Raw genomic sequence first — 27238 nt, 5'->3', positions numbered from 1 at the left:
GTTAGGGGAGGGCCTAGCAGTACATACTGCAAATTTTGGATTTTATACAAAGACAATTGAGAGCTACTGAGAATTTCTGAAGGAGCCTATCAAAATTATACCTTTAGAAAAGGATTATATTGTCCATGTGGAATATAGTGAGGCGTGGGGAGAATGCAGGAATCAAGGGGAATGAATTCCTTGGAGGTTATTTGACTTGCCTAGAATTAAGTTGAATAGGATTTTGTGAAATTATGGCTATGGAAAAAATGTTTTAAACATTTAAGTTATGTTGAAGAAGAATAATTGCTATTATTTGGTGATTACATTTTACTGTATACTAAGATATGTTTCCTCTGTGTTTAGACAGATAAGTCAGATTTAGGTTAAAGAGAAGAAAGTGTGGCAATACAATGTACTTTTTAAAGTGAAACGTATTATAAAGTCATCAGTAGTTCACCGGGGAAGGGCACAGAAAGCAATTTATGACTTCAGGGGAAAATAGGACTAAGCCACTTGTGGATTATAAGCAAAAACTGAATTGTCTCTTTGGCAGTGTGGCAAAGTTGGGAAAATGGAGTATGAATCTTGTCAGATAATTTCATGTCACCTTCATGGGTACAGTAGGGGAAGGAAGGAAAATGCAAGTGCTTTCCAAACGTGCCTGAAAGAAACACCTGGAGAGTTTGTCTTTTAAAAAGAGATTCCCAGGCTTCTCCCCTGGGGAGTGGAGTCTGAGTCCTGAATCTGTGTTTTTAACAATCACCCTGAAGTGGTTCTTACCAGCCATATTTTGGGAAACACTGATAAAAGCAATTCCATTAACTATTACCTTCTCATCTGAAACATAGTGAAAAGCTGAGACAGTGCAGGAGTTCAGCCCCAAAGGGAAGTAGGTCAGTGCATGAAGCCAGGGTCCCCTATTTGCAGACATTGGCAAAAATAAAAACGAACACTGGTTAATCTAATAAGAAAATGTATTTGTATATAGCTTAGGTTTCTAATTTTGTCTTAAACTTGTTTTCCTAAATACAGGGTTAATTAAGAGTGTGTTTAAATTTAACTTTCAATATAGATAAATTCTGTTGTGAAAAGGTATAAACATTCAAGGTTATAAATCTTGATGAATTGAGAAGTGTGTTTTGTGGCTTAAATCATGTTTAAAGCATGCGCCTGCTACCAGAAATGCTTTATCTTGATTGTAAAGTCAGTTCTTTAAACAGTGAATCAAACAGACTTAATGGGCACAATTGTAAAACCAAGTGATCAGGTGGGACTCAGGTAAAGTAAGCTTGGCAGGAAGGGTGTGAGGGCCTGAGTGACGTGGATGATGCGGGCATAAAGGTAGAAAGCTGGTTCCACGTAAATAGCGATGTAGGCAGAGGTAGGATAGGAGCTGTGGTGTGAAGAGGAGTGCTAGTGCAGAGATTCTGAACAGGACTCTGTAAGGTGAGAATTTTTTAGTCAAGTCAGTGATTTTACTCTGAGCAATCTTCCAAAAGAATCATTTCGTCTTCTCTTCATCGGGAAATGCCATATTTTTAAGTATCGCAGACTGATGTTCAATTAACACATGTGTTTGACCATTGTAGTAAGCCTGTCATTGTGATGTCTAAGTTTATTCAAAGCATTGGCTATAAATTATATTTTTGTGTATAAAAATATTTTTATTAATCTTTGACATTAAATTGATATTAGCCAGAAAATAAGAAAACATTTTCAACTTTCTCACCCTGCTTTGCTTCTCCTGTATGAAATCTTCAGGGCACCCGTCTCTTTGCCCCCCCCCCCCCCCCCCCCGCGCTGATGGCAGCGCTGTCCGTGGTGCTGCCTGTGACTCTGTCCATGGTACTTACCTCCCATAGTATTTGAAATCGTTGTGGCAGCGTGTTCTTTTCTGTTTAAGAATATTGACCCTAAATTAAAATGTACTTGAAAACTATAGTCAATAATGATATTTTAATGTACTTATTCAGATTTCTTGGCACAAAGATGGTACACCCATACCTGTATATGCATTATGACATGGAATTGTTTTGGAGTCTTTCATGCACAAAATGGGATCATGCTATACAAATCTTTGTGCAATATACTTTTTTCACTCAATATTATGTTTTAATGGGCCATCCACCTTTATTAAATATACATCAAGTTTTTAAATTTCTATACGGTATTCCATATTATGAATATGCCTTACTGTGTTCATCATTCTCCTACTGATCAGCATTTTTTTCATTGTTTGACTATTACAAATAATATTGCAATAAACCCCCTATAGATCTCTTTTTAGGCAAATGTTCAAGAGTCTTTCTGGGACAGACACCTAGAAGTAGAATTTTTTAATCAACTTGTTCATATTTACATTAATATTTCATCCTATACATATCTTCACTCTGTGGGAAAACAGCTAAGCTCTCTTGCTTATGAAAGTTACTCAGCATATAACCTGTACTTTCTGGGAAATGTTAAGAAAGAGCAAAACATACAGAAGTGGAGGCAGGAGAGTATTCTGAAACTTTCAGCTGCGATTTGAACTTATTTTGTGATCTTCTGTACGTTTTCTAGCCCTCATTCTGGCTTTCTGTGTTATTTTGCTTTTGAAAATGTTTATCTTCAAAATATGTGTGTCTCGGTGTATGACAGCAAAGCAAAATATATTAATATTTTAATACAATTACACAAGCAATTTCATTCAAAGAATTTACAGAATATCCTTGTATATACCTCAAGTGGCTGGACTATAAGAAATAAATTTAGAACAGAATTTAAGAGTGTGAAGAATTTAGTATAAAGGCATATCTAATCCAGCCTTCTTGTTTTATAGATGTGACAAATCAAGGCACAGAGCACTAAATGTTTCCTCTAGTTACAAGCAATTTATTAAAACATACAGATTCTAAAGTATCTTTATCTTGCCACCTTTGTTATTATTAAGGAGACTGGGTTTTTTTGGGTTTTTTTTGCTGTTGTGTTTCATTTAAATAGTTCATGGATACATTAAGTATCTAACACACACCGATAGGTCCTGTTAATAACAAAGATGAGTTACAAACATGTAGAACTTACAGCATTTTCCTGGAAAAAGTAGGTGCTCAGTAAATATTTTTATAGTATTAAAAAAGAAATGTCAAACTCTTAAGTTGCTTGGAAGCAAACCCCCTCTAGTAAACACTATCTCTCAAGCCCTTTCTTTTTTCTTTTCTTTTTTTGGGTCCTGCATCCTACTTTGTTAGGGCAAAAGTGTCCTCACAGCTCTCACCTTAGCTCATTCTTGTGTCAAAGAAAGATCTGTTTGGAAACAGTGTGCTATGCCAACTCCTTATAAATGTAAATGTCCTCTGTTAAATGAGGAGGAGGAAGATGCAGAGGTCATTTTGGGGAGCAGGGGGCTGTGATTTCCCCCTAAGGGGGGTTAAAAGTAGAAGGAGAGTGTTGTTCAATATGTTCTAATTAACTCAAATGGGGAAAAAAATCTCTGGTGATTATTACTATGTTTTAAAATCTGTGCCTGTGTGTCCCTTCAGTGAAGGCCATATATAGTCGCCTTTTGGTCAAGTTCTTTTATGATTCACTTATGTGAAACTTTTAGTTACTTGAAACATAGCAAGTATTTGGTGTCCCTGTGATTTTTTTTAAAAAAATGCTTCTTTCCCACCCTTAGTGTCCTTATATACATTTGACAAGGCCAAACAGTGTATTGGCACAACAACCATCGAGATTGATTTCCTGCAGAAAAAAAACGTCGACTCCAATCCTTACGATACTGACAAGATGGCAGCAGAATTTATTCAGCAGTTCAACAACCAGGCATTCTCAGTGGGACAACAGGTAGTTTGAAATTGTCTTTCATTCCTTTCACTTTCTCGGCATTCTAATCCCTGTCGTTGTCCAAAATCAGTTCTGTTAGGTTGGTCTGAAAGTAATTGCGGTTTTTGCAATTATTTTTAACCTTTTAAACCGCAATTACTTTTGCACCAACCTAATACCTTTTTAAATGAGAAGAGCTTTGAATATGAGCAGGTATATCCAAGATGAGTGAAAAGGTGAGGGAGATGTAGCTACTGACCGTTTAGGAGTCTGTTTGGAAAAATTCTAAAGTAGCTTTTAGGTTACAATGTCATATAATTATAGCAGCTTTTCCCTCTATAAATTTGGGAATACTGAAGACATATGTCTCAAATTTCTTACTTATTGTGGGGTATTTATTTAAAGTCTTTGGCTGTCTTTTTCTATTACTGATGTACTTCGTAGAAAAGAAGTTCTTAACTTTTTTTGGTTATGAACTTCTTTGAGAATCTTAAGAAAATTATGTATATATATTTTCAGGTTTTTCATGGAACCTCTGAAGCCCAGATTTTCTCTTCTTTAAAATGATATTGCTGATGTTGCCCTTTTCTTTTGTACTTCACTTAATATATCATTAACCTCCTAGGGAGAAATTCTGTTCTTTTACAATGGTACTCTAAAAAATGTGTGCATTTATAAATTGCTATTTGTTTGTACACATTAATAATCATGGCTCTTTTCCCCTTATATTACATTTGTCTCCTTCTTTGTGACTGTTAATGATTGCTAACTCCTTCTGCCTACCCTAGCTTTATGTAGCAGTGATCCTCAAAGTGTGGTCCTACTTCCGTGAGGGTCCCTGAGGCCCTTCAGGGGGGCTGTGAAGTCAAACTAGTTTCATATTAATAACGAGACACTGTATCTTTTTCCTCTTATTCTCTCACTGGACTGTGTGCTGGTGCCGCATACCAACTGCTAAAGCAGACCTGAGGGTCCAGCTGTCTGCGTAAGCCAGACATTAAAATGTGACAGTGCCACTCTGCCAACTTACATTTTTTACTTTTGAAAACAGAGTTTTTAAAAATAAAACTTATTTTTGTTGACACATGATGGATTTATTCATTTTAAAATAAATATTACGTTTTTTGTTCTAATTTCTAATATAGTAAATATCAGTAGATATAATTTATATAAACAAAGGCTTTTGGGGATCCTCAAAAATTTTTAGGTTTTAGGGATCCTGAGACCAAAATATTGGAGAATCCTTGCTTGTAGCATTCTGATCTCTAATGACTTCCTATAGACTGTCCTTGCAGCCTCTCACATGGGGAGTGAGAGAAGTGGTAGAGGAAAGAGTTGTTGGACTGAAAGGAGTGTTATTTCTTTTCATTCTTTTGTTTGAAATGGAATAGATCTAGAACAAGACTCCAAAGGATTTGGTAATCCACACATAATTCAAACTTTTGCAAGTAGAAGCTGAGTTACTGTGAGACAGGAAAAGGATACAGTGCATTTATTATTATTTTTCAGATTCCTAGAATTGGAGTGAACCTCAGAGAGTTTCTTGTCTAACCTCCTCATTTTGCAAATGAAAAAACTTCAGGTGTGATTGATAGGCTCCTCCCATTTGGAAAGTAAAAGTGTGTAGTGATTTAGAGACAATAAATGACGTGCCCCTGGCTACATATCCAGGGGTGTAGATGAGATAAGGGCCCACTAGTTAATTGACCAATGAATTAAACAGATATTTATTGAACACCAATATGTCCCAGCCACTATTTTAGGCACTGCAGATCAGCAGTGTGACCTGCACATTTATTCCAATGTGAATAAAATACACATAATCCCTACTCTTCATAGAGCTTACTTTCTAGTTTGGGAAGACAGAAAATAGAAATGCCATGTACTGTTAAATACTTTGATGTAAGCAAAACCAGATGACGCAGTAGGGAGCCACTGTTTGGATTAAATAGCCCGAGAAGGTTCCCCCAGAAAGCATTTAGCTGATAATCTCTTGGCTACCTGTCCGTTGCTTTTTGGGCTGTACTACATTCCTCCAGATTCCTTTTGACTGATAGTTATGCTCAAATCACCTCATTAAACTTCATTGTTTTTACCTTCTCCTTCAGCTTTAGTAGTTTAATAGAATATGTTTAGAAGAACGTTTAATAGAAAATGCTTTGGTGTTTGCAGACGTCTATAATCCCATGAAAGAAAATCTTCCATAATACAGAGAAGAAATCAATCTTACCCCAAATCACTGTTCTTAGTATGTATTCCCCTTTGGAGTGGTCAGTAGTGCAGGATTGGCAAGTCAGCGTTACCCATTACACCCCAGCATGGAGAAGAGGGCGTGGCTTGTGGAAGCTACTCAGTAAATACTTGGCTAATGACTGTTTAGATGCTGTTTCTGCACTTGTGTGGCAGGCATTTTGTGTTTGTTGTAATGAAGCATGGATGTCCTAGTCGCAGACCCAGGCTTGAATCCTGGCATGATTGTTTACTGTGACTCTGGGTCCCATCTATTAGTCCCTTTCTGCATCTCAGCTTCTTCATTAGTAAAACTGAGGAATAATTTCTGTTTCCAAGAGAGTTTGTGAACATGAATTATTTAACCTCCTTTGGTGTTTGTTTGGAATGTAGCAGATACTCAATAAATATTAGTTCCCTTTTCCTTTTATTGGCGAGGTGGGTAGTTTGTTGTGGAGCATATTTGAGAGGGATATACAGGACAAAGCTGGTTTCCTGCATTTGGAAAACATTGGTGACGATGTGAGAGTCTAGCCATTGTATCATAAAGTGATTTTCTTCTCCTTGCCTCTTTTTACATAGCTTGTGTTTAGCTTCAATGAAAAGCTTTTTGGCTTGCTGGTAAAGGATATTGAAGCTATGGATCCTAGCATCCTGAAGGGAGAGGCTGCAACAGGTAAAAGACAGAAGGTATGTTTTATTTCTAATAATCTTCATTAGATAACCTTTATGATGTGAATTGTGCAGATTAATAGAAATTTCCTACCCATTCTCTTGCTCAGTGATTCCTTCATGTTATGTACTGTTTCTTTTAAGATAGTAGGGAGAGAAAATTGCTCTTATAACCAGCATTGTTATTAAAATATAACATACCACTTATTTGCAGACCTAATAGTAATTTGAAATTTGTATATGTACCTATAATCCTGGTTGAATGCAGATGATATTAATGGTAAATAAATAGTAACAATAAGACAGGCATTAGGAAAAGATACGTACATTGAAATAAAGAAAATAGGAATAATAGGAAGGTAGTTATGACAAAAGTTAATGTAACTTAGATGATAGGTTGGCAGATTTTCTTTGCTCAGAAACCTCATTTCCCCTTCGTTTTTGGCTTTGCTTTGAGAAGTTCAGAGTGTGCCATTAGACTAACTACAAATTATTGTCTTTCTGTACAGATTGAAGTTGGACTGGTTGTTGGAAACAGTCAAGTTGCATTTGAAAAAGCAGAAAATTCATCACTCAATCTTATTGGTAAGATTCAGTTTTTAGAGGATTCTGAATGTAGGGGGTCTACTGCTGTTGTTCTAAGTGACTCAACTTCAGTGATTTTCAAGTGGGGACGGAGAATGGGGCACCTTCCTTGGGAAAGCTTTTCACAGAACCACCAAGTGTTTCCTGTCTATCAGATGTGCTGATGTGGAAGAAAGTTTAAAACCTTCACAAGATCAGCATTTTCCAATAAAAATATAATGTGAGCCACATATGTAATTTTTAATTTCCTAGTAACCACATATAAATAAGGAAACAGATTCAGATAAAATTAATTTTTAAATTTTGTATTGAAGTAAGTTCCAACTTACAGAAGATTTGCAAAAGTCGTTCAGAGTTTCTGTATTCTCTTCCGCAGCTTCCTCCGATGTTACGTCTTAAATAACCATAGTACCGTTACCAAAATGAAATTAGCATGGTTATGTTGTTACTAACTAAACTGCAGACTTTATTTGGATTTCACCAGTTTTTTCATTAGGTCCTTTTTCTGTTTCAGGATCTAATTCAGGGTTCCACACTACAGTTAGTTGTTTAGTCTCCGTAGTCTTCTCTAATCTCTGACCGTTCCTCAAGCTTTCATGGTCTTTCATGACCTTGAGAACTGGTCAGTTTTGTAGCATGTCCCTTACCTAGTCGTGTGTTAAATGCCATACTAGCACCACTTCTGTTAGTGATTGAGTTGAATGATGAATGTATCGGCGTAGAATTAACCCCTGGTCGTTCACAGAAGGTGAAGGAATTCACAAGACTCAGAAAAGTAGTAAAGCAAAGAAAGTGTTATTGAAGGTTGGGCAGAGAGAATGTCCATGGCAGAGTCTAAAGAGGACAGCTGCTGCAGGTAGTAAGGAGAGAAGCACTGGCGGGGGAGAGGAAGTTGCTGTGGGGAGAGTCTTAGAGTGGACAGCTGCAGCGGGTTGCTGCTTAGCTGGGGTTCTGTGTTTTCCTATGCGTGATGCAGGGGGCTAGTCATCTTGCAGTTGTTTACTGTTGCTGCTGGCCTCTTCTGAGAACGGTTGTCGCAGTTGGCTTCCTCTGAAAATTGTCCTGGTGTTTGTCAGCCTGCATGTGTAGTACTAGCCAGGAGACTAATCTTTAAACCTATTCTTGTTAGCGCTCAGACTCATTAACTCTTTCTGACTTCATCAGTTAATCTTTAGGCTTATTCCTGTTAGCTTCCAAACTCGGTCTCATTGACTCTTTTTCTGACTCATTAATGAACGTGCAGATAACGAAAGTCTTTCCAACAGATTCATAGTTCAGTGCTGCTCTTTTACGTTAGCCCTACTTTTATTATATTAAAATAATGCAGATTGGTCTTTAAAAATCTTAACTCACCAAAATAATGATACCATGAACTGTGTAGTAATTCTTATTTTCGATTGATTTAACTAAGTTGATTGTCTACTCCAATAGAAAATAGAGGATTTCCATTGGTTACATACCATCACATTCAAGGTAATTTAATTTTCTTTGAATGTATGTCCTTTTTTCTTGATCCATAGATTATTATTCCCCTTTATTTTTTCTTAATTATAAAATGTTTTATAGAATATGGATAGATACTCAAAAAAAGCTCATACAACTCTAAAATTTTAAAATTTGATTCTATTTTCATACTATCTTGTAATTTGTTCTTAACATATTTCAAGTATCTTAATAAATACACCTTTACAACATAATTTTTAATGACTATATTATTTTGTGGATCTAGGATATATCAAAATCTCCTATTATTGATCCATTTCTGCAGTGATATTTTTGTATTTATGTTTTTGAAACTTTGAAACAGGGAGTGTGTGACTTTCATACAATGTGGGTATTTGTAAGTAATTCATGCAAAGGTGTGATTGATAGGTTCCTGCCATTTGGAAAATAAGTGTGTAGTGATTTAGCATGTAGTAAATTTGGCCACAAGAGGGCAGTAGAGTATAAGAAAAATATTTTACATAGTTTTATAAAGGAACTGATTAAGTCCATAAAACTCTCACCATAAAACTACCATCTAGGATAAACTTTTTCTAATGTGACCTTTTCTTCCCTAATTAAAAAAAAAAATACAATAGGACTTTCGTTTGTTTTTTTTCCTTCCTTTTTCCATCTCCCCTCACCACCACCACTCCGGTTCAAGCTGTTGTTTCTCAGTCTAGTTGTGTAGGGCACAGCTCCCTGGCCCATGCTGGTGTTATGAGCCTTGTGCGCCCCCAGGCTGAGGCAATCCATCAGCTGCTCACAGCAGCTCACAGCAGTTCTCGCTGGCTGCCAGCCACTCACGGCAGCCCACGCTGGTCACCAGCTGCTCCTGGCAACACACAGCAGCCCTTGGCAGCCCACACCACCTCCGGCTTCTCCTGGCAGCCCAGCTCCAGGGAGAGCTGTTGTTCACAATCTTAGCTGTAGAGGGCGCAGCTCACTGGCCCATGTGGGAATCGAACCGGCGACCTCGGTGTTAGGAGCACAGTGCTCCAACCACCTGAGCCATTGGGCCGGCCCTCTTTTTTTGTTCATGGTAGAATGTAGTAAAGTACTTTTTATTCTTTGTATTTGAGATAATGTGATTCTCTTAAGTTACTTTAGGTGGCAGTATGACATTTAAGTTAAATAATTTTTGTCATGAAAGAATTTGAAAATACAAATTTTGAAATCATTGAAGACTTTAGGATGATTTTAGACTTCTCTATGCAAGTGAAGAAAAAGCAAATAAAACGTCAGATTTATTCAGTGCGCCTTCTCGGGCCCAGGGGTTATATACCCAGTTATAAACTTAATCTAGATAAATATATATATATTTTAAATACACTTGTTTCAGGACCCTTGAGGGACTGCTGGATTTCAGTTGCATTTCTGGCAGCTAGTGTTGTCTTCATCAGTGATGCACATGGTGTTTCTTCTCATCAACCAAATTAGTTAACTTGGTTAGGATTAACGGTTAATAAGACCAAGCTCCATGGATTGATTACAAAGGGACGACAGCATGAGTTTCACTAGTCATTTTGAAAGTGTCTTACCGACCCTAAATGGGACAAGACAAAGTAGTTAACATAGCAAAACTCATCCTTCTTGTTAGAGCATCAGCTAAGGGCGTGCTATTCATCTTCATATAAGGGTAGCTTCTCTTTATTCATGGAGGATGCCCAGGGTGCTCTGTCTTTTCACACTTACTGACGAAGTTCTTGTTTCACGTGCGTTTATCTTTGTTTGACACAGGCAAAGCTAAAACCAAGGAAAATCGCCAGTCTATCATCAATCCTGACTGGAACTTTGAAAAAATGGGAATAGGAGGTCTGGACAAGGAATTTTCAGATATTTTTCGACGAGCATTTGCTTCCCGAGTGTTTCCTCCAGAGATTGTGGAGCAGATGGGTAAGTTTAAAAAGGAAAATTTGATAAAATCTTGTATTCTTTTTTTTTTTTAAATGAGTGGGATAAAGTCTTTTTTCAGTAATGTTTTGAAATTATTCTTCAGACCTGCCAAAGTAGTTTTCTCTTTTAACTTCTTTAAAAAAAAAAAAATGTTTTCTAATAAAAAAATCTTTGAAGTGTTAGAACTTTCAAAATTACATTTTAATTTTATGGGGAAATCATAGAAATATTTATGGGTTTGCTCCATTTTATATGTTTATTCAGATATTTTTTTTCTATAGGACATTTAGAAATCCCATGTTATTTAGTTATTTATGAATATTTTTATATAGGGTATATTTAGAAATTTCATCTGACTCTAAAGATCCACTATGGGTAAGATTTACCCCGCTAGGTAATCATTACCTATTAGACTATGGGCATTGTTCTAATAGCCACTGCTGCTTTTTAGCGTGCTGTTGGTTTACCCAATTGGTACATCTTCATACCTAGTAAATGGAGACTGGGCGCATTTTTAAATTAGATAAGTTTGATCCAGTAAGACAAATGCAGGGTATACATAGGAGTTTCCATATTGCATACAAAGAAATACACTATTCATTTATCACTTTCTTCTTGAAGATTTATTTAATCTATCTGTGTGAAGTGGCGTTATTTGCCCTAGTGGAAATGCTGTCATGACTGCTTTCATATCCATATCATAGGGTGGATTGGAATGTGAGTAACAGAATATCTGAGAAGGAATTTACAACATAACAGCTTCTGGCAGACTATTAGTATAAAAACAGTATCCAAAAAAAACCGAAGGAATATGAATATATTACTCCCCTCACCCTCATCATTCTTTATCTTTAAATTGCTACTGGAAGAAAAAAGCATATTCATAATGGTGAGGGTAAGAACTGCTTTCTAGGCACTAAGTGCTTGGTTCTATTAGCCTCTATTGTCGGTAGCTTTTCTGCCTGGTCGCTCACTCTGATAAATTACTGGCAGAGCACACACCTGTTCACTGGGTAAAGGTCGAGTTTGGAATTGGATTAAGAGAAAATGACAGAGACCCTCATCACCTGAGTTTTGTACACCTTGAAATGGCAATAACATACTTTTTTATCTGAAAGATACAAAGGCCAAGTCCATAAAAAAACAATTTTAATTTGGAAAATAGTAAAAAATGTGCTAGTTCACTATCTTGGTAATGTGTATTTTGAGGCACAATAAATTCATAAAGCTTTTTGATCAAGACATGAAAATATTGTATAAGTATATTTCAGGTATACTCAGAGATAAAAGGATAATTCCAAATGTTGTAAGTTATTCTAGTTCTAGTAGAATATTTTTTCTGGTTTTCAAGAGTGAGCCCTGGTGCAGAAAGGGTCTAATGATTCTGTTTCTTTGAACATTATACTATCCAGCCAACAAGTACAGAAATAACTGCTTCTGTAAAGCTGTATCTTTACATTATAGCTATTTTCTCACAGTTTGGAAGCTACCCTGTTTCCCCGAAAATACAACCTAGCCGGAATCAGCTCTAATGCGTCTTCTGGAGCAAAAATTAATATAAGACCCTGTCTTATATAATTATGTAATATAAGACCGCCTATTATATTATATTATATTATATTATATTATATTATATTATATTATATTATAAAGACCTGGTATTATGTTATGTCATATCATATCATATCATTATATAAGACCCTGTCTTATAGTAAAATAAGACCAGGTCTTATATTAATTTTTGCTCCAAAATATGCATTAGAGCTGATTGTCTGGCTAGGTCTTATTTTCAGGGAAACACCGTATTGAAGAATCAGTTATTCAGATACTAGTTTTGTGTTTGTATATTATCTAAACCCTGCTCGTTAGATTGAGTAAATAATGCATAAAGGAGTAAAACTCACGTTGGTCGATTTGTGATTGTTGCCAGCTGTTGAAAAGTTTGAAATTAAACCACAACAGATTTGGAATTTCTAGTGAATTAAATCTGTGTTTCTGTGATCCACATTGAAATTAGTTGAATTATAATAATATGCTTTTGTTGTCATTAACATGCTTTTTGACTAAGGACGATGGGCTTGAATTTTGTTTGTGCTACTTTCTAGAACCTTTTTTAATATTTATTTTTCTAATATTTTACACTAATTTAATTAGAGAAAAAAGTTCTGTCCTTTTTTAAAAAGTAATATATTTTTCTCTGTTTATGGCTTTTTGCCATCAAGAAGCATGTGTTATCAATTTGACTTAAAAAGGAATAAATATAAAGCTACCTTGACTTTTGAGCTGAACTGTAAGACATTTTGTTTATTCTAAGTGACGATTTTCAGTGTCCTAAAGCTACCTTTTCATGGTAAAATGGCTGAGAAAGAATTATCTTGCTATGCATGTATCATTTCCTATTTTTCAATAGAGGCTTCTTTTTCCCTTTGAATTTTAAGGGAATTAGGTAGTAGAGTAGTTACTGTACTCCAAGTACAGTGTGGTTCTAAAGTTCTCATTAGGCTTTGGTAAAAGTATATAAAAGTGCAAATTGCTGCATTTGGATAGAATATAAAATAACACTGCACAAGTCTTTTTATATTCTTTTACCCTGCCAGGTGGAAACAAAATTGCCTGATTATTTTCTTCTTTGTTAACTAAATCGATAATAAACCTGTGTGGTTTGGGGATCCAGTTGGACATTACGTATGATTGGTTAAATCAATTCAAATGAAAAAAAAATGACTAGAAAAGAATAATTAAGGGTCTCTTTTGTTTTGTTTTTTTTAAGCAGAGAACTTTTTGGCTTGAGACCAAATCATTATCTTTACCATGAAGTCTAGAGTTATGTCTACTTTGTAAACAGGAATCTTAACTAAATGGATCTTTTTGCCTATACATCAAAGTTTCAAGTTCACACAGTGATAAATTTAGAATTCTCTTTTGTCGTGTTTATGAGACTGATAATTATGCTTCTAGGTAATATAGTCCTTTCTTTTTGCTTGTAAAACTTCATGTTGCTTTTCAAAATTGAAAATATAGATTATATGCATACAGAATGTTGCTGATGAGATATAGGAAGACTAAAGGACTAACCAGAGGCACACAATTATGTAATAAAATTAAGGATCAGATGGGGTAATATACATGAAATAAGTGTCCTACCTGTTAGTTTCCAATTTCTTAGTTTCTCTCTTGAAGTACTTTCAACTATGTAGTACATACCTTCTTGTTACAATATTTCCATAGAATTAAAATCTTGGAAAGACTTCAAGAGAAGAAATCACGTATAGCCCTGCAAGAAGAGGAAGAAAGGCCACGTGTAGAAATACGAAAAGGATTACTTAGGGGGAATATCAGCTTAAGACTTTTGTTTGTGTTGTTGTTGTTTGAATCAGTATAACTACTGTCTCCCTGTGTGTAGTGGTTGGACTCACCCAAACCCACATCTGGCAGCTCTTCCTTTTAAGTATATTAAAGCATTAGCAAAGAAAACTAGACCTATACCTTGCACTTAGTGGATACCAAGTAGCTGCTTAGTTACAGTGTCGTCCAACCCCCATAATGATAGACGTTTAGTTAGAAATGACCTTAAATCCTTACTTTGGGGGTTATACTCAGAGAAGCACCTTTTGAGTCCCAGGTAGAAGTTTGGGCACCAAAAACCGGTATCTGAAAGTACAGGTGAGTAAATTTAAGAGCTGATTGCTGTCCTTGAGCATACTCAGGTGTCAACTGAATATTTTCTTCTGTTTAGACATACTTATTCCTTTGCGTGCAGTTTTGTGGAGTGTGCTCAGGATAAACAATTGATGACCTCACTTCTCATTGTAGCTCTTTTGTTGGCAAAGACAGAGTTTTCAGCATCCCTGGCAATTACCTCTAAACTGTAAATGTCAGAGCAAAAAAAACACACATACAAATCCTTTTCAAAGAACAGTGGAATAATTGTTAAAGAATTAGCATCCCTTTATGTAATTTTAGGACTAGGCTCACATCTATCCAAGGAAAGGGGCTTTGGCAGAAGTTATCCATTTTAGAGCTCAGAAGGAAAAGGCCATACAAACGTAACTCCCCAAGCCTGACACTCCTTCAGTGAATCTATACCTTGCAGCTATCCAAGTGGGAAGGAAAGCCACTTGTTATGGTCTTGTGCCCCCATTCTTTGAAACTGACAGTGTGTTCTTTTTGGTCCCCTTTACTCTGCGCCTCCCTCTCTAAGCCCATTTTCAATCTGTACTTTTAAAGTTTCTTTTGAAATTCTAGAGGAAAGCAACTCTTTTCTGCTATCATAAGTGGAACTGCGGTTACTCTATGAAGTAGAGCTGTGGAGAGATAAGGAGCCTTTCAGTCACATACAGACATCTTTCAGATGCTAAGAACAGTGCAAATAAAATACAGTGGAAGAAAGGGCGCTAAGGTTTTGTACATGCCATGTTTGGGAGAGAGGGAGTTCTTGCTAAGATTAACATAAACACTGACACTCTCAGAATGCATTTTCACACCCCCACTCATGAGGAGAGATTGCAATTTAAATGGGGGTTAAGACATCTAGCCGAACTCCAGGGCTCTGTAAAAGGAACCCTAAGGCTAAAGAGCTTATCTGAAATTTAAAAAAAAGAAGAAGAAAATGAAGCTTTCTGACATTCATCTTCTTCCCTTGTATTAGTCATAACTTGCTTTTCAGCTATATTTTAGGTTTTGAATGCCAACCTGACATCTGTTCAAGTCTGCCTGTAATTTATTAGGAAAGGAAAAGAAAGCAATTGCTCACTAGTTAGCGATGCAAAACTTCCCCCTTCTGGTTTTCCACAAAGTACTTATAGATGATACTTAGACATGAGGAATGTGATAATTTAATAATTTACTAATTCTAACTTCAGGTTGGGAAATTTAGAAAGTGTCTTTTTAATTAGAAGATGACACTGGCTTTTGACCATGTGATTTCCAAAATCTCTAGAGCAGAAATTAGAGATCACACACACACCATAAAAAAGTACTATTGGTGCCTTCCTCTAAATTGAAATTTTTAACCTCAAATTAATTTTCCCATTGGTTTTAATATTTTAAGTCAAGTTTACTTACATTTGAATAGAAATAATGTGGCTGTGCTTATATCTCAGAGTCAAACTATATGCAAGTTCAGTTGGCATTTTTTATTTATAAACAGACTTTTAGAAAGAAATCTTGTAGGGGTACAGAGCTACCTATGAGTCACCAATGGATTAGATTTGCAGGCAGCTACAGTTGAGTTACAGATCAGTAATTGGGTCACTATAAAATTGAAGTTTAAGTTTGAACCTTAATTTCTACAGTCAGGAAATGATTAAATAAATTATGCTGCATCCTTCCATCCTCATTATTGAATACAGTGGAGCAAATCTTCAAGGATATAGCTCTAAATGTACAGACACATTTGTTCTAATAAAAAATATATATAAAACTGAAAGTAAATGCATTACAAAAGTCTCTACAGACACACATTAAATTGAAAAAAAATTGTTCACTTCTGTGAAAGGGAAGTTAGGATGGGAAACATAGGGAGATTTTTGTTCTTTTAGTCTGCATACCTCTATGTCTGAATGTGTTACTCTGATACTAGAGTTCTACTGTGTAATTTTAAAAACGAAGAAAACAGACAAAAAGATAATACCACATGCTATCTCTCCCATGGGGTAGCTCCACTGTTAGCGCAGCAAGGGAGCAGGGGAGAGGTGTGCTCCACTGCCTTCATGAAGTTTCCTTGGAGGAGAAGAGCTCAGGGATGAAGGCCTGGATTCCCGGGGCATCGATGGCAGCCCCTTTCAGAGGGTAGGCAGAAGTGCCTGTCCTTTTCTACTGGAAAGATAAAAACAACATTTTGGTATGTGACAAACTGTTTTCATTACCTTCTGCTTTATATTAATGAGTATAGGTGGTTTATAGTCTTTCCAAATTGTGAGAACATTTGCATCCAGGCCTTGAAGCAGCTGTGGAAGCATTAGAGAGGGAAGGGTGAGCAAGGTGACATGAGAGGAGCTGTGCTTGGATTGGTTTTCAGTCTTCAGAACCTTCCTGCTGAGGAGTCTAACTCATGTGACTGCTAAAGTGCAACGGTGAATGTTTTTTCCTGCCCATTCCATATTTCGGTTGGGATGATGGTGGTGGTAGCTAATGCTTTTATAATGCCAGGCACTATTCTAAGTGCTTTCCGTACATTAACTTATTTAATCCTCACAACAACCTTATGAGGTAGATACTGTACTGTCCCCATTTTATGGAGAAGGAAACTGAGTCTGAGAAAGGTTAAGTAACAAAACATATAGCTAGTAAGTGGTAGAGTTAGAGGTGAACCCAGGCAGTCTGGGCTCAGAGTTCATACCCTTAACCCTCATATTGTTCTCTCATGAAAGCGCATTATATAAATCCATTAAAATGGGCCTTCTCAGCCCCACTTCTTGGGGACCTCTGAGGCGGTCTTTGAGGAGCTAGAGCCAAGGGTTTTCCAACTGTGGCACCATGGACATTTGGGGCCAGATAATTATTTGACACAGGGTGCTGTGCATGGTAGGATGTTTAGCAGCATCACTGGCCCCTACACACTAGATGCCAGTAGCATTCCCCACCCTACTCTTTGTAGGGAAAACCAAAAATATCTCCAGACATTGCCAGATGCCTCTGGGGGCAAAATCACCCTTGGTTAAGTACCATTGATCTAGTACAACCCCCTGGCTCCTTCTCTTTACGGATGTAGAAACTAAGGTCACTAAGCAGGTGACAGGCAGAACTGGGACCAGGACTCGGTGCCCTGGCTCAGGAACCATAGAGGAGGAAAAGGAAAGGACTTCGGAAGTTTGTACGACTCGTAAGTGGCAGAGCTGGGGTCGGAAATGAGGATGTCCGGTTCCCGAGTCTGTGTTCTGAACGGCCTTCCAGATACTGAGAGATGAAGCTGAGAATCACGTAGTCAGTAAAGCCTTGAACTTGATGTCAGAGAATATCCTGTGATGTGTAAACAAGTTCCCCTCTGCCTTTCTTCCCTAATTAATTCTCAGACATTTACAAAGCTTTTCATAAATAAAGGTTCTGAGAACTTAGACATAATAGGTTTGGGGAACAAAAGGAAGAGAGGAATTGTTAAAACTCTGAAGGTGTGTAGGTGCGGCCTCACCTCTACCATATCCTGTGTGCGCTTATAAATGACGACCTTCGCATTCAGAGCTGTCCAGTACTTTAGTAATTTGCTAGAATTCTACATGTTGAATATATATAGTTATAAACTATGGAAATCAGATCTTTGTATTTAGAAATCAGACAAGACAACTGTTTAAACTTCCCCCTGCTAAATGGTTCAGCCACCTCCTCCTCCTTCTTCCTCTTTATCATCATCCTCTTCCTCCTCCTCCTCTCCCCCTCTTTTTCTTCTTGTTCCCCTTCTTCTGCAGATTAGAGGCATTTTCCAAAATCTCAGATATTTTTGTCAAGGCAGTGAGTATATGGCCTGAAAGCATAAAGATCTCTTTATCTGTTCAGATTTTAAAATTTGAGTAGAGAAACTGTCTCAATTGAGATTTCTTAATTTTCTTATTTCTGGCAGATTTTCTGGAACTTGAATGTGGCAAAAATCAGTGGACTTACTTTGGCCTGGAATAAGAAGTTTAGGTGCTCAATCTATGAGAGTGAGTGAACTCTCTCAGACTCTATGGTTTTATGAATAAGCTACTTTCCTAGCAACCTGATGGATTCAAATTGTCACAAGCTCAGGAGACGTGAAGAGTTGGTAGTAGAACCGTAGGTCTAAGAACGCTAGTCCACTTTCTTTGTGTGTTTTGGGGCACTTATTGTAGCATAATCCAGGAAGGAGGTGGTCACTATGGGTGTGTCAGCAGCTCTGTTTTAAGTGATTTGTCAACACAGATATGGAACATAAGTATTAAAATTAAATAATCACATAGAAGTTAAACAACATAATTTAAGTGATATCAAAAGCCAGTACATAATAAAATGCCCAATGAGTGGTATAGATGATAAGTCCTATAGGATTTTAAGAGAGACTCACTGAAGACTTCATAGAGGAGGCAGAGCTTGGGTAAGGCCTTAGATGCTGAATGATTTTGGATAGGGGGCAGAGGGATGGTTGTCCATATCCGGGGCAGAGTGACAGACAATGCAAAGTACAGAATTCACAACTTAGACCAGTCTGGCAAAGCTGTTGTTGGGAAGAAGCAGGAAATTAGATTTCAAAATTAGGTTGGGGTTGGGTTGTAGAAAGCTATGAAGCAGGAGATGAGGACCTTTTTTTTTTTGAAAGGATTGTCTCTGTTTAGCCTTTCAGGCCCAGGGGCTTCTCCTATGCTTCCCCTGAGCCTTGTATGTACTTAGAATCTAGCTCTGTTCTTAATGCAGTATAATTATTCCTTTGCATTACCTTCACAAGGCAGGTTCCCAGCCTCAGCATTTTTGACATTTTAGGCTGGATAATTCTTTGTTGGGGGTGAGAGAGAGCTGCCTGTGCATTGTAGGATGATTAGCAGAGTGGTCTCTGTCCACTCTGTGCCAGTAGTTCCCACCCCCTACACACACACACACACACACACACACAGACACACACACACACCAATAAAAAAAATTATCTCCCCTGGTTGGCAAAATCACCCTGCATTGAGAACCACTGTTCTACGGCCTTTGAAGGTACAACTGTAATGTTTTTATCCATGTCTTACCAACGTCAGGGCTGTTTGGCATGTAGTTTATAGACCATTGGTGGACCGTGAACCGTTGTTACCAATGGTAAGATAAATATTGAGGTTGAGAGTAAAAATGTAGAAACTTTTTTTTAAGCAATTTACCATTACCACAATTTTATTAATTGTATTTTACAAAAACATGGAACTGCAATGGATTAGAAACTTAGGGGGGAAAAAATCAAACAAACTGGACTTTGGCATAGATCGCTTGAGAAGCACTGCCCTACATAAATATTTGCTAAATGAATGAAATTTTTGAACAAATGATTATAATAGGAAGTCATTGAGAATTTTAAGCAGTAGAATAAAGCAATTAAAGTTAATATTTTAGGGTAATTAATAGGATTATACTGTGTGAAAAGGATTGCTGTAGAGAGGAGGTGAAAGACTGAACAGTCTGGGCGATGAGTAGACTCTTAATCGTCCAGTGTGTGGTGCTTAAAACCTGGATTAAGATGGTGGCAATGGGAATGGGAAGGGAAGAAAAGCTATGAGAAAGATTATAAAGACAAAATTAGCAGAATTTGGTGATTCAGTTTTTGTGGATGACAGAATTAGACGTCTCAGTGAGAAAGTGTTAGAAATAAGAAAATCAGAAGACCCAGTTTGGGGCGAGGAGAGAATATCATTTCACGTATTTTCATTGCCGTGGAAAGAAACTGGAACCTGCATTGAAGCTAGAGAGTAAGAATTACTGATATTTTTATTTACTGAAGGGCAGCTTCAATCAAGCCACACGTGTTTAATAAGTCCACTGTTGACCACTCTTTCTTGAAGTAGCCTCTTTACTTGGTCTCTCTCTAAGGGTTTCAGGTTTTCCTTTTACCTCTGGCTGGCCTTTTTCAGTCTCTTTTGTGTCCTTTAACATGTTGGAGTTCCTCAGGAGTCTCTCTAAGACCTACTCTTTTCCTCACTCTGTAATTATTTTCCCCCAAAGTGATCACATCTCTCTGTAGCTTCAATTAGTATCTTCAGGCCATTCACTCTCAAACATGCATATTCTGTCTCAGTCTTAGTTTAGAGCCCTGGATTTTTACCAGCATCACCTGTTGGCTATCTCATGATCACAAAGTGAGCTCAAAATTAAACTCATTCAACTGCCCCCTCCATGCCCCTCCTTCTGTGTTTTCTCTCAGGCAGTGCTCTAGCCGAAAACCTAGACGCCTTCCTTAACTCCTTTCTTTCCCTCGCCTCCCATTCCAGTCAGTCACAGAACGGACTGTCAGGGCTGCCATCTCCTCAGCATCTCAGGTCTGCTCAGTCTGTCCGTCTCCCCCACCAGCTCCTTCCTTCAGGACACCATTCTCTCTCGCCTGAATTGCTCCCTTCTCTAATCCATTCTCCACACTGGAACTGGAGTGATTTTTATAAAAAGGCAAGTCTGATCCTGTCGCTCCGCTGGTTAAAACTCTTCGGTAGCTCTCCTTAACTCCTGCCGTGGCTTACAAGCCCTCTGTGGTCTGGCCCCTGCCAAGCTCTCCCGCCTGCCTGCCTGTGCCCCTCCCCGTGCTCTGGGTTCCAGCCAGCCTGTGCTATTTTCAGGTCCTCTAATTTGCCATGCTACTGTCTCTCACCTGCCTCCACAGCCAAGGTTATTTGTTCACCATCTTTTTATCCAACTCTTCCCTTTAGGCCCTAGCTTTGATCTCACTTTTCCAGAGTGTTTTTGGCTTTAGTGCTCCTCCTATGTGTTCCAATAATTCCATATATTCTTTTGTGCATTATTATATTGTAATATAATTGCTTATTACATGTCTATATTCCAGCCCCTTTCCTCATGTCTGTACCTCCAGAGCATAATATGAATTCAGTAAGGAAGCAGTCTTGTTCATTTTTGTCACTGGTGTATTTTCTGCTCCTGGCATGGTGGCTAACTCATAATATGAGTTTTCAGGAAAGGAATAAATGCCCAGAACTTGATTTATCTCAATTGTAGGACACTCAGACAGTTAGACCTTAGTCCTGCCCTCAGAATGCTTCCCGTGTATTTGGGAACAACACTGTATTGGCACATCCCAGAGCAGTGTTGTGTAAAGCATAAGGCCCATTGTGAACCAAATTAGCAAAGCCAGCAGTATGGGGACGCAGCTGATGCACTGGCGAGGTAAAGACTTGAGCCATGTCCTTTATAATTCTTTACTAGATCTATTGGTAGATCCTTCTAGATTCCTTGTTAATCTAGGAAAGACCTCTACTGTTGGTCCCAAATGGAGCTAAGACTCCAGAAATAAGAAGGGAAAAAATATTTTGCTTAGGTTCTTGTCACCGACCATCTGCTTCAACGGGAATTGCCGTTCTCACATTAGGGTGCTGTGAAAAGTGCCCAGATTTAAAGGCATCAGGTCAGTAGTATGTGCGTGCGCACCACACGAATGCATTTTCTATGTTATAGATTATAAGCATAATGCATCCTCATAAAACAACACAGATGTGCAGAGTAAAAAGTGATATTTCCCTTCATTTTACCCACCCCCATTTTACTCCTTCTCTTAAAGGTAGTCACTGAAAAGAGATTGGTGTGAATTGTTTCAGACCTCTTCCTAAGCATTTATACACCTACGTTTTTTTGACGATGGGAATTCGTGTAGATTTATTTTTCTGTTTAAATAGGGACACACTAGTCACTGTTCTGTGACTTTTTTTATTTACTTAATAGTGTATCTTGGGCTTGTTTCCATGTAAGAACACAATGATGCCATTTTGTTTTTCAAAAAGATAAATACCAATAGCAACAGTCTGTCCAAATAGCCCTGTAATAGTAAATGAGCATCTTTCCCTCAGCAGTAGGGCGGCCCTTGGGCACACCAAAGCAAAGCTGGCTTTGAGTTGGCCATTACCACTGACCACCTGTACGGCCCTGGTCCTCTTCATGCTTCAGGGCCCTACACTCTGTGAGCCTTGGTACCCTCACCTGCAAAGTTACTTACTCTGTAGGTTTATTGTCAGGGTAGCATTAATGTGTATGCATTTTCTCACACTACCTGGCTCACTATGAAACACTCTGTAGATGGTACATGGTTGGATATTGCCAAAAGGTACTTTTATAACTGTGAAAGGCAAAAGTCTTTAATCCCTTCCCTTTAATCAAACGTTTAGATGTATTTTCTTATCTTAAACTTTTGTTGCTGTTGAAAATAGTTAACACGCCTTAGATTATCCTCTTATGCTGTTTTGTAATTACCCATTTTGAACAGTGTTTGTTGATAAGGTAGTCAAGGGGACACTTAGAAATATTTTTTTCTTTATTTGTGAACTCATACTTTAGCTGATTTATATTTACTTTTTATCACGTTCCATCAAAGAGGAGCTGATAAACGCTCTACCACTTCTATAAATCTTGTCAGTTTCTTATGTGTAATATACTGACTTGGAAAAACAACAACCATCTTGATAGACATAACAGAGAATAGGATGTTAGAGGAAGGGAAGTGGAAGAAAGAATTAGTAATACTGTTAGCAAAACGCTGCCCAGAACTTAACACCATATTATTTAGGAGCATGCTTCTACCATGATTCAAAAAAGACTTTTCTCAGATTTCTATATGATTTGTTATTTGGAACAATGTACCTTTGATAATATGTGCATAATTTAAAAAACAAAAATACCCTGCAAGAAACTTGGGTTTTGCTTTTTAATAATTAACATGGTATTCTTTGAGGTTTTTCAAAGAAGTTAGACAGCAGTAAATCCCTTCCGTACCATTTTACTAATAGTGTGAAGTTTGTGATGGAACATTATTGTAGATAATATATCCAATACTCAAAGAATTACGTGTGACCGTGAGCTCTTCACTAACACCTCTGGCTTTAACCCACGACCTTGTCTTTGGTAAGTAATAGTTTGAGTCGTATTCTTATTTCAGAGTCACTGAAAAGTGATATATAAAGATACACACATCTGTAGCTTGAACTTCTGTATGCTTATACATGCATTTACCACAATGATATCATTTTTTTTAGAAGTGCTTTGATTTTTAAAAATCTATCTAGAATCCTGTCATGAGGGAGAAAACTTAGCAAGACTTAAGAGCCTTTTGATAATGAATGGTTACTGTAGGATAAACCTATAATTAGTATGCTGCTAATCCACACATCAGATAGATTCAGTCAAATCTCACATATACGCACATAGGAGAATTATCCAAATTGCAGATTATTAGTGCATTCCTGGGACATTTCCATGGTGATCCACACTGACTTTTCTGCCTGACACGTTTCTTGTGTTCCTGGACTTCTCATTCCACAAAACTTCTCTTTATTGGTTCTTCTTACTTTTCTGTCTGCTACCTGATTACTTTGGCTTCCTCTGTAACTGTTCATCTAGGCAACCAATTGTGGCTTTGATGAGCTTAGGAAAAGAGATAGGAAAGACTCACTTGACTGAGTTACACATTCTCTGTAGTCTGACTTTTCTTTGACTATAGAAGGCTCACCCTATGTGATACTAAATGACATAGAACTCAGCTGTTCAAAATTCAGATTTTTCTTAGTCGTAGTAATGGCTCCAGGTGGGATATTGTGTCAACATAAGGAGAGATGCTAGTTTATTGCCACAGTCCAAAGATTTAATCCTTTTCTCCATTTTACCTAAAAGTGAATGGATTGAACTTGCAATTCAGTAGTTCTGGTTTTAGCAACTCATATAAGAATTCGAAGGAAAATATAATTTAGAAGGATAGATGGGAACAGAAGACATTGTTTACATTTATTACTTTAATTATCCAGTCCTTTCTCAAACATTATTTTTGCCCCTTTTGCTAGTGGATCCTTTGCTTTCTGCTCTCAATTGCTGTTGTCAAGATATGGAATTTTCTTGAAAGGGTTGACACCCATTTTGCATTATCTAATACTCCTCTCTGTGAGCTAATCAAAAGTAGATAGTGTAGATATTGTAGACTTAAATACATTAAGGTAGTTATATATTTGAATCAGAATTAGACTGTTAGAGCAGGAGACCTTAGAAATGATCTCATCTAACATTTTCCCAATTTAAACTTAGCAAACATACTTACATAGAGATGCACCTGTTAATGTTCCAAGGAACACCAGTTGGAGAAACACTGATCTTGTCCATGTCATTCTTATTTTATAGACATGGGGACATTGGGACCCCAGCAAGGTAAACAACGTATTTAAGCTAAAATCACAGTAGTGGCTAGAATCCAGGTTTCCTTACTCCCAGTCTAGTGCCCTTTAGACTTCTTGATTCAGCCACTTAAAATGATTTATTACCGGGGTTTTTTATTCCAGATTTCACAATTTGAATGTGAAGCCATACTTCCCATTCTGTAGAATAAGCTTCACTATTTTCTGGAGACTGCGTCCCTCTATTCAAGCATTTAGTGGTGATTTTTAGGTCTTTACTGTGTGTAATATGTGGCTGGATCTCCAGATGTTTTCACCATCTCCCATTGGAATGCTTACTGAAGTGAATTCTTAAAATGTTCAAAACTTTGTTACATTGACGTCTGAACTGAGTTGCCAAGGGGGGAGTTTTTGGGACTTCCGATCTATAGCCAGTTGGTCAAAAGCACAGGTAATAAACAGCCTGATGTCTGAAATTGGAGTGGGGTGGGGTAGTTTGTCTTACAGGACTGTGCCCTTTACTGTGGCATCTGTTGCTATCTGTGATATCTGTTGATATCATGTCAGAATTGAGTTGCATTATCAGACACCCAGCGGGTGTTCCAAGAATTGCCTGTTGGAGCAATTGGAGAATTCTCAATTCTTAGCAGTTGCTTGTTGGAGAATTGCTAATTGGAACACTAATTTAGTGGTGTAAAGTCTGTGTCTAGATTCATTTTTTATTTTTTTTTTTTGCATGTGGCTGTCCAGTTGTTTCGGTAACCATTTGTTGAAAAGACTGTCCATTGTATTGTCTTTGCTCGTTTGTCAAAGATCAGTTGGCTGTATTTATGTGTGCATTATTGAATACGCCTAATTTTATTTCTGGATCCTCCATTTTTTGTTTTTCATAGCTTCGGCAAATTACATTTGAGCTATAGCAATAGCCTCCTTACTATCTTCCTAGCCTTCAGTCTTCTTCCTTCCCATCCTGGAATATTTATTTTAAAGCTCATTCTATTTGCAAAACTACATGATTCGATCAGAGAATATCAAAGGAATTGTAGACTCAGAGTATTGGAAGGGATCATAAAAGTCATTTAGTTCACACACTTATCTTTTGTTTGAGTTTTCGCTCCATTTCTGCTGAATAACTTCTGCCAAGTTGCTTAGGCTAAGTTTGAATTCGTCCCGTGACAGGAAACTCATTCTCTCTGAATACTGCATTCCATTTTTTGGACAACGTTAAGTTGACTCTTCCTTATGTTAAGGTGAGATGTATATCCTTGTAGCTTCTGCGTGCTCTAGTTCTCCCTCTAAGACTATACAGAACAAGGGCAGTCCTACTTCCCTGTGAAATTCCTTAGGAATGTGAAGAACACTATTTTGTCCAGAATCAATTCCCCCTTGATTCATCTTTTTTCTAAGCTGAATCTCCCAGCTTGGTTGGTTCCTCCAGCTAGCTAGTCCTTTTATAACTTGATTTTTAGCCCTTTACTATCCTGTTCACATTTCTCTGAACTTTAACATTTGTTTGTATTCACTGTAAGTTGTGAAACCTGGAAATCAGTGGAGTACTGCAAGTGTGGTCCCTGTTATACATTAGACCCAAGCTATCCATCCTTTGTTCAAAACATTAGTCTTCTTTTAATGCAGGCTGAAATTGCATTCACATTTTTTACATCCACATTCTGTCTTGACTCATATTGAATTTATTGTTGAGTAAAACAAACCATCTTGAGTGAAAGAGTCATCTTTCACAAAGTCCTGTCTCCCCCAGTTGTACTCAAGTACAGACATCTTACATTTATTGTCGATAACTTTTATCTTGTTAGAATAGCTCTTTGCTGTTCTACAGCTACAACTTATCAAGGAATAAAAAATGTATTTTTTTCAGCTTGTGATTTAATTGAGACTATAAAACATATGTATAAAATAAAAGCCTAAGAACTCTTGGAAGGAAATTTAATACAGTGTCACTTGTAAGTATTAATGATATTTTTCAAAGTGCCCTCTGGCCGGCATTAGAATCGTGGTTGGGAAGGGAGGACAGTGTTAAATATTCAGCTTCCTCAGCTCCACTCTCTACGTAATGAATTCGAATTTCTAGGAGTGATACTTGGAAATCTGAACTTTAACAAACTCCGCTGTTAAGTTGGTGCCCAATTAAAGTTTGACTTCTGTTTGCTACTGTTAAGTATTCAGGAATAGAACCCAAACATGTGATCAGAGCTAGGTGGTATTAACAGAGTGAGTTAGAGGTGACCAGAATGAATTCGGTGGCATTCATTAAGGAGATGATTTCCGAGGAACAGAAGCACATGAACTGGTAGAGTAGCACTTCCAGGTGGGGGAAAAGAATGAGTAAGTTGTCTGCTAGAGAAGACAAGATATTGGTTGGTCTGAAGCAGAGGCCTTAGAGAACAGCAAGTAAAACGAGTTTAAAGCTAAGGAACAGAAGAAAAAAGAAGAAAGGAAAAGCTGTAAAATTCTGAAACCAATAAGGATGCGTGCTGCCAGATGCCAGCAAGGCCGGACCTGCTGTAGTAGAAGCCTGATCTCTGTCATCAAGAATTCACGGAATACCAGGCCACACCCTGTGAGGGAGTGTAAGAGGGTGGGGGTGTCAGCACAGATTAGTGGGGAGAGTTGCTACACAGACGCATCTTTAGTTCTAGGCTATCTAATGAGATCTATATTCAGTCTCAGTTGACTAACGTGGGGAGAGACCAGTCAGGTGGCAGACAGCGCACAGCTGCTTGGTGCTCAGGGCACAGGCTTTTTTCACTTCATCGTAGCGGAACTCAAAGTGCTCTTGG

At 37.6% G+C, this 27238-nt stretch overlaps 1 protein-coding gene across 2 annotated transcripts in view; it reads left to right on the top strand.

The window, feature by feature from the left end:
* NSF (N-ethylmaleimide sensitive factor, vesicle fusing ATPase) overlaps nucleotides 1-27238 on the top strand; it is a 126797-nt gene that overhangs the window by 24104 nt on the left and 75455 nt on the right. For both annotated transcript variants that reach the window (XM_019732985.3, XM_074320757.2), the window contains exons 5-8: nucleotides 3641-3807; nucleotides 6598-6705; nucleotides 7197-7272; nucleotides 10495-10650. In XM_019732985.3, the coding sequence (XP_019588544.1) occupies nucleotides 3641-3807; nucleotides 6598-6705; nucleotides 7197-7272; nucleotides 10495-10650 (507 nt within the window). The remainder of the gene's footprint in view (nucleotides 1-3640; nucleotides 3808-6597; nucleotides 6706-7196; nucleotides 7273-10494; nucleotides 10651-27238) is intronic.

The sequence above is a fragment of the Rhinolophus sinicus genome, chromosome 12 (assembly GCF_057876585.1).
Source record: "Rhinolophus sinicus isolate RSI-liver-muscle chromosome 12, RSI-T2T, whole genome shotgun sequence".
Classification (NCBI taxonomy): Eukaryota; Metazoa; Chordata; class Mammalia; order Chiroptera; family Rhinolophidae; genus Rhinolophus; species Rhinolophus sinicus.
This window is presented reverse-complemented; position numbering and strand designations above follow the sequence as displayed.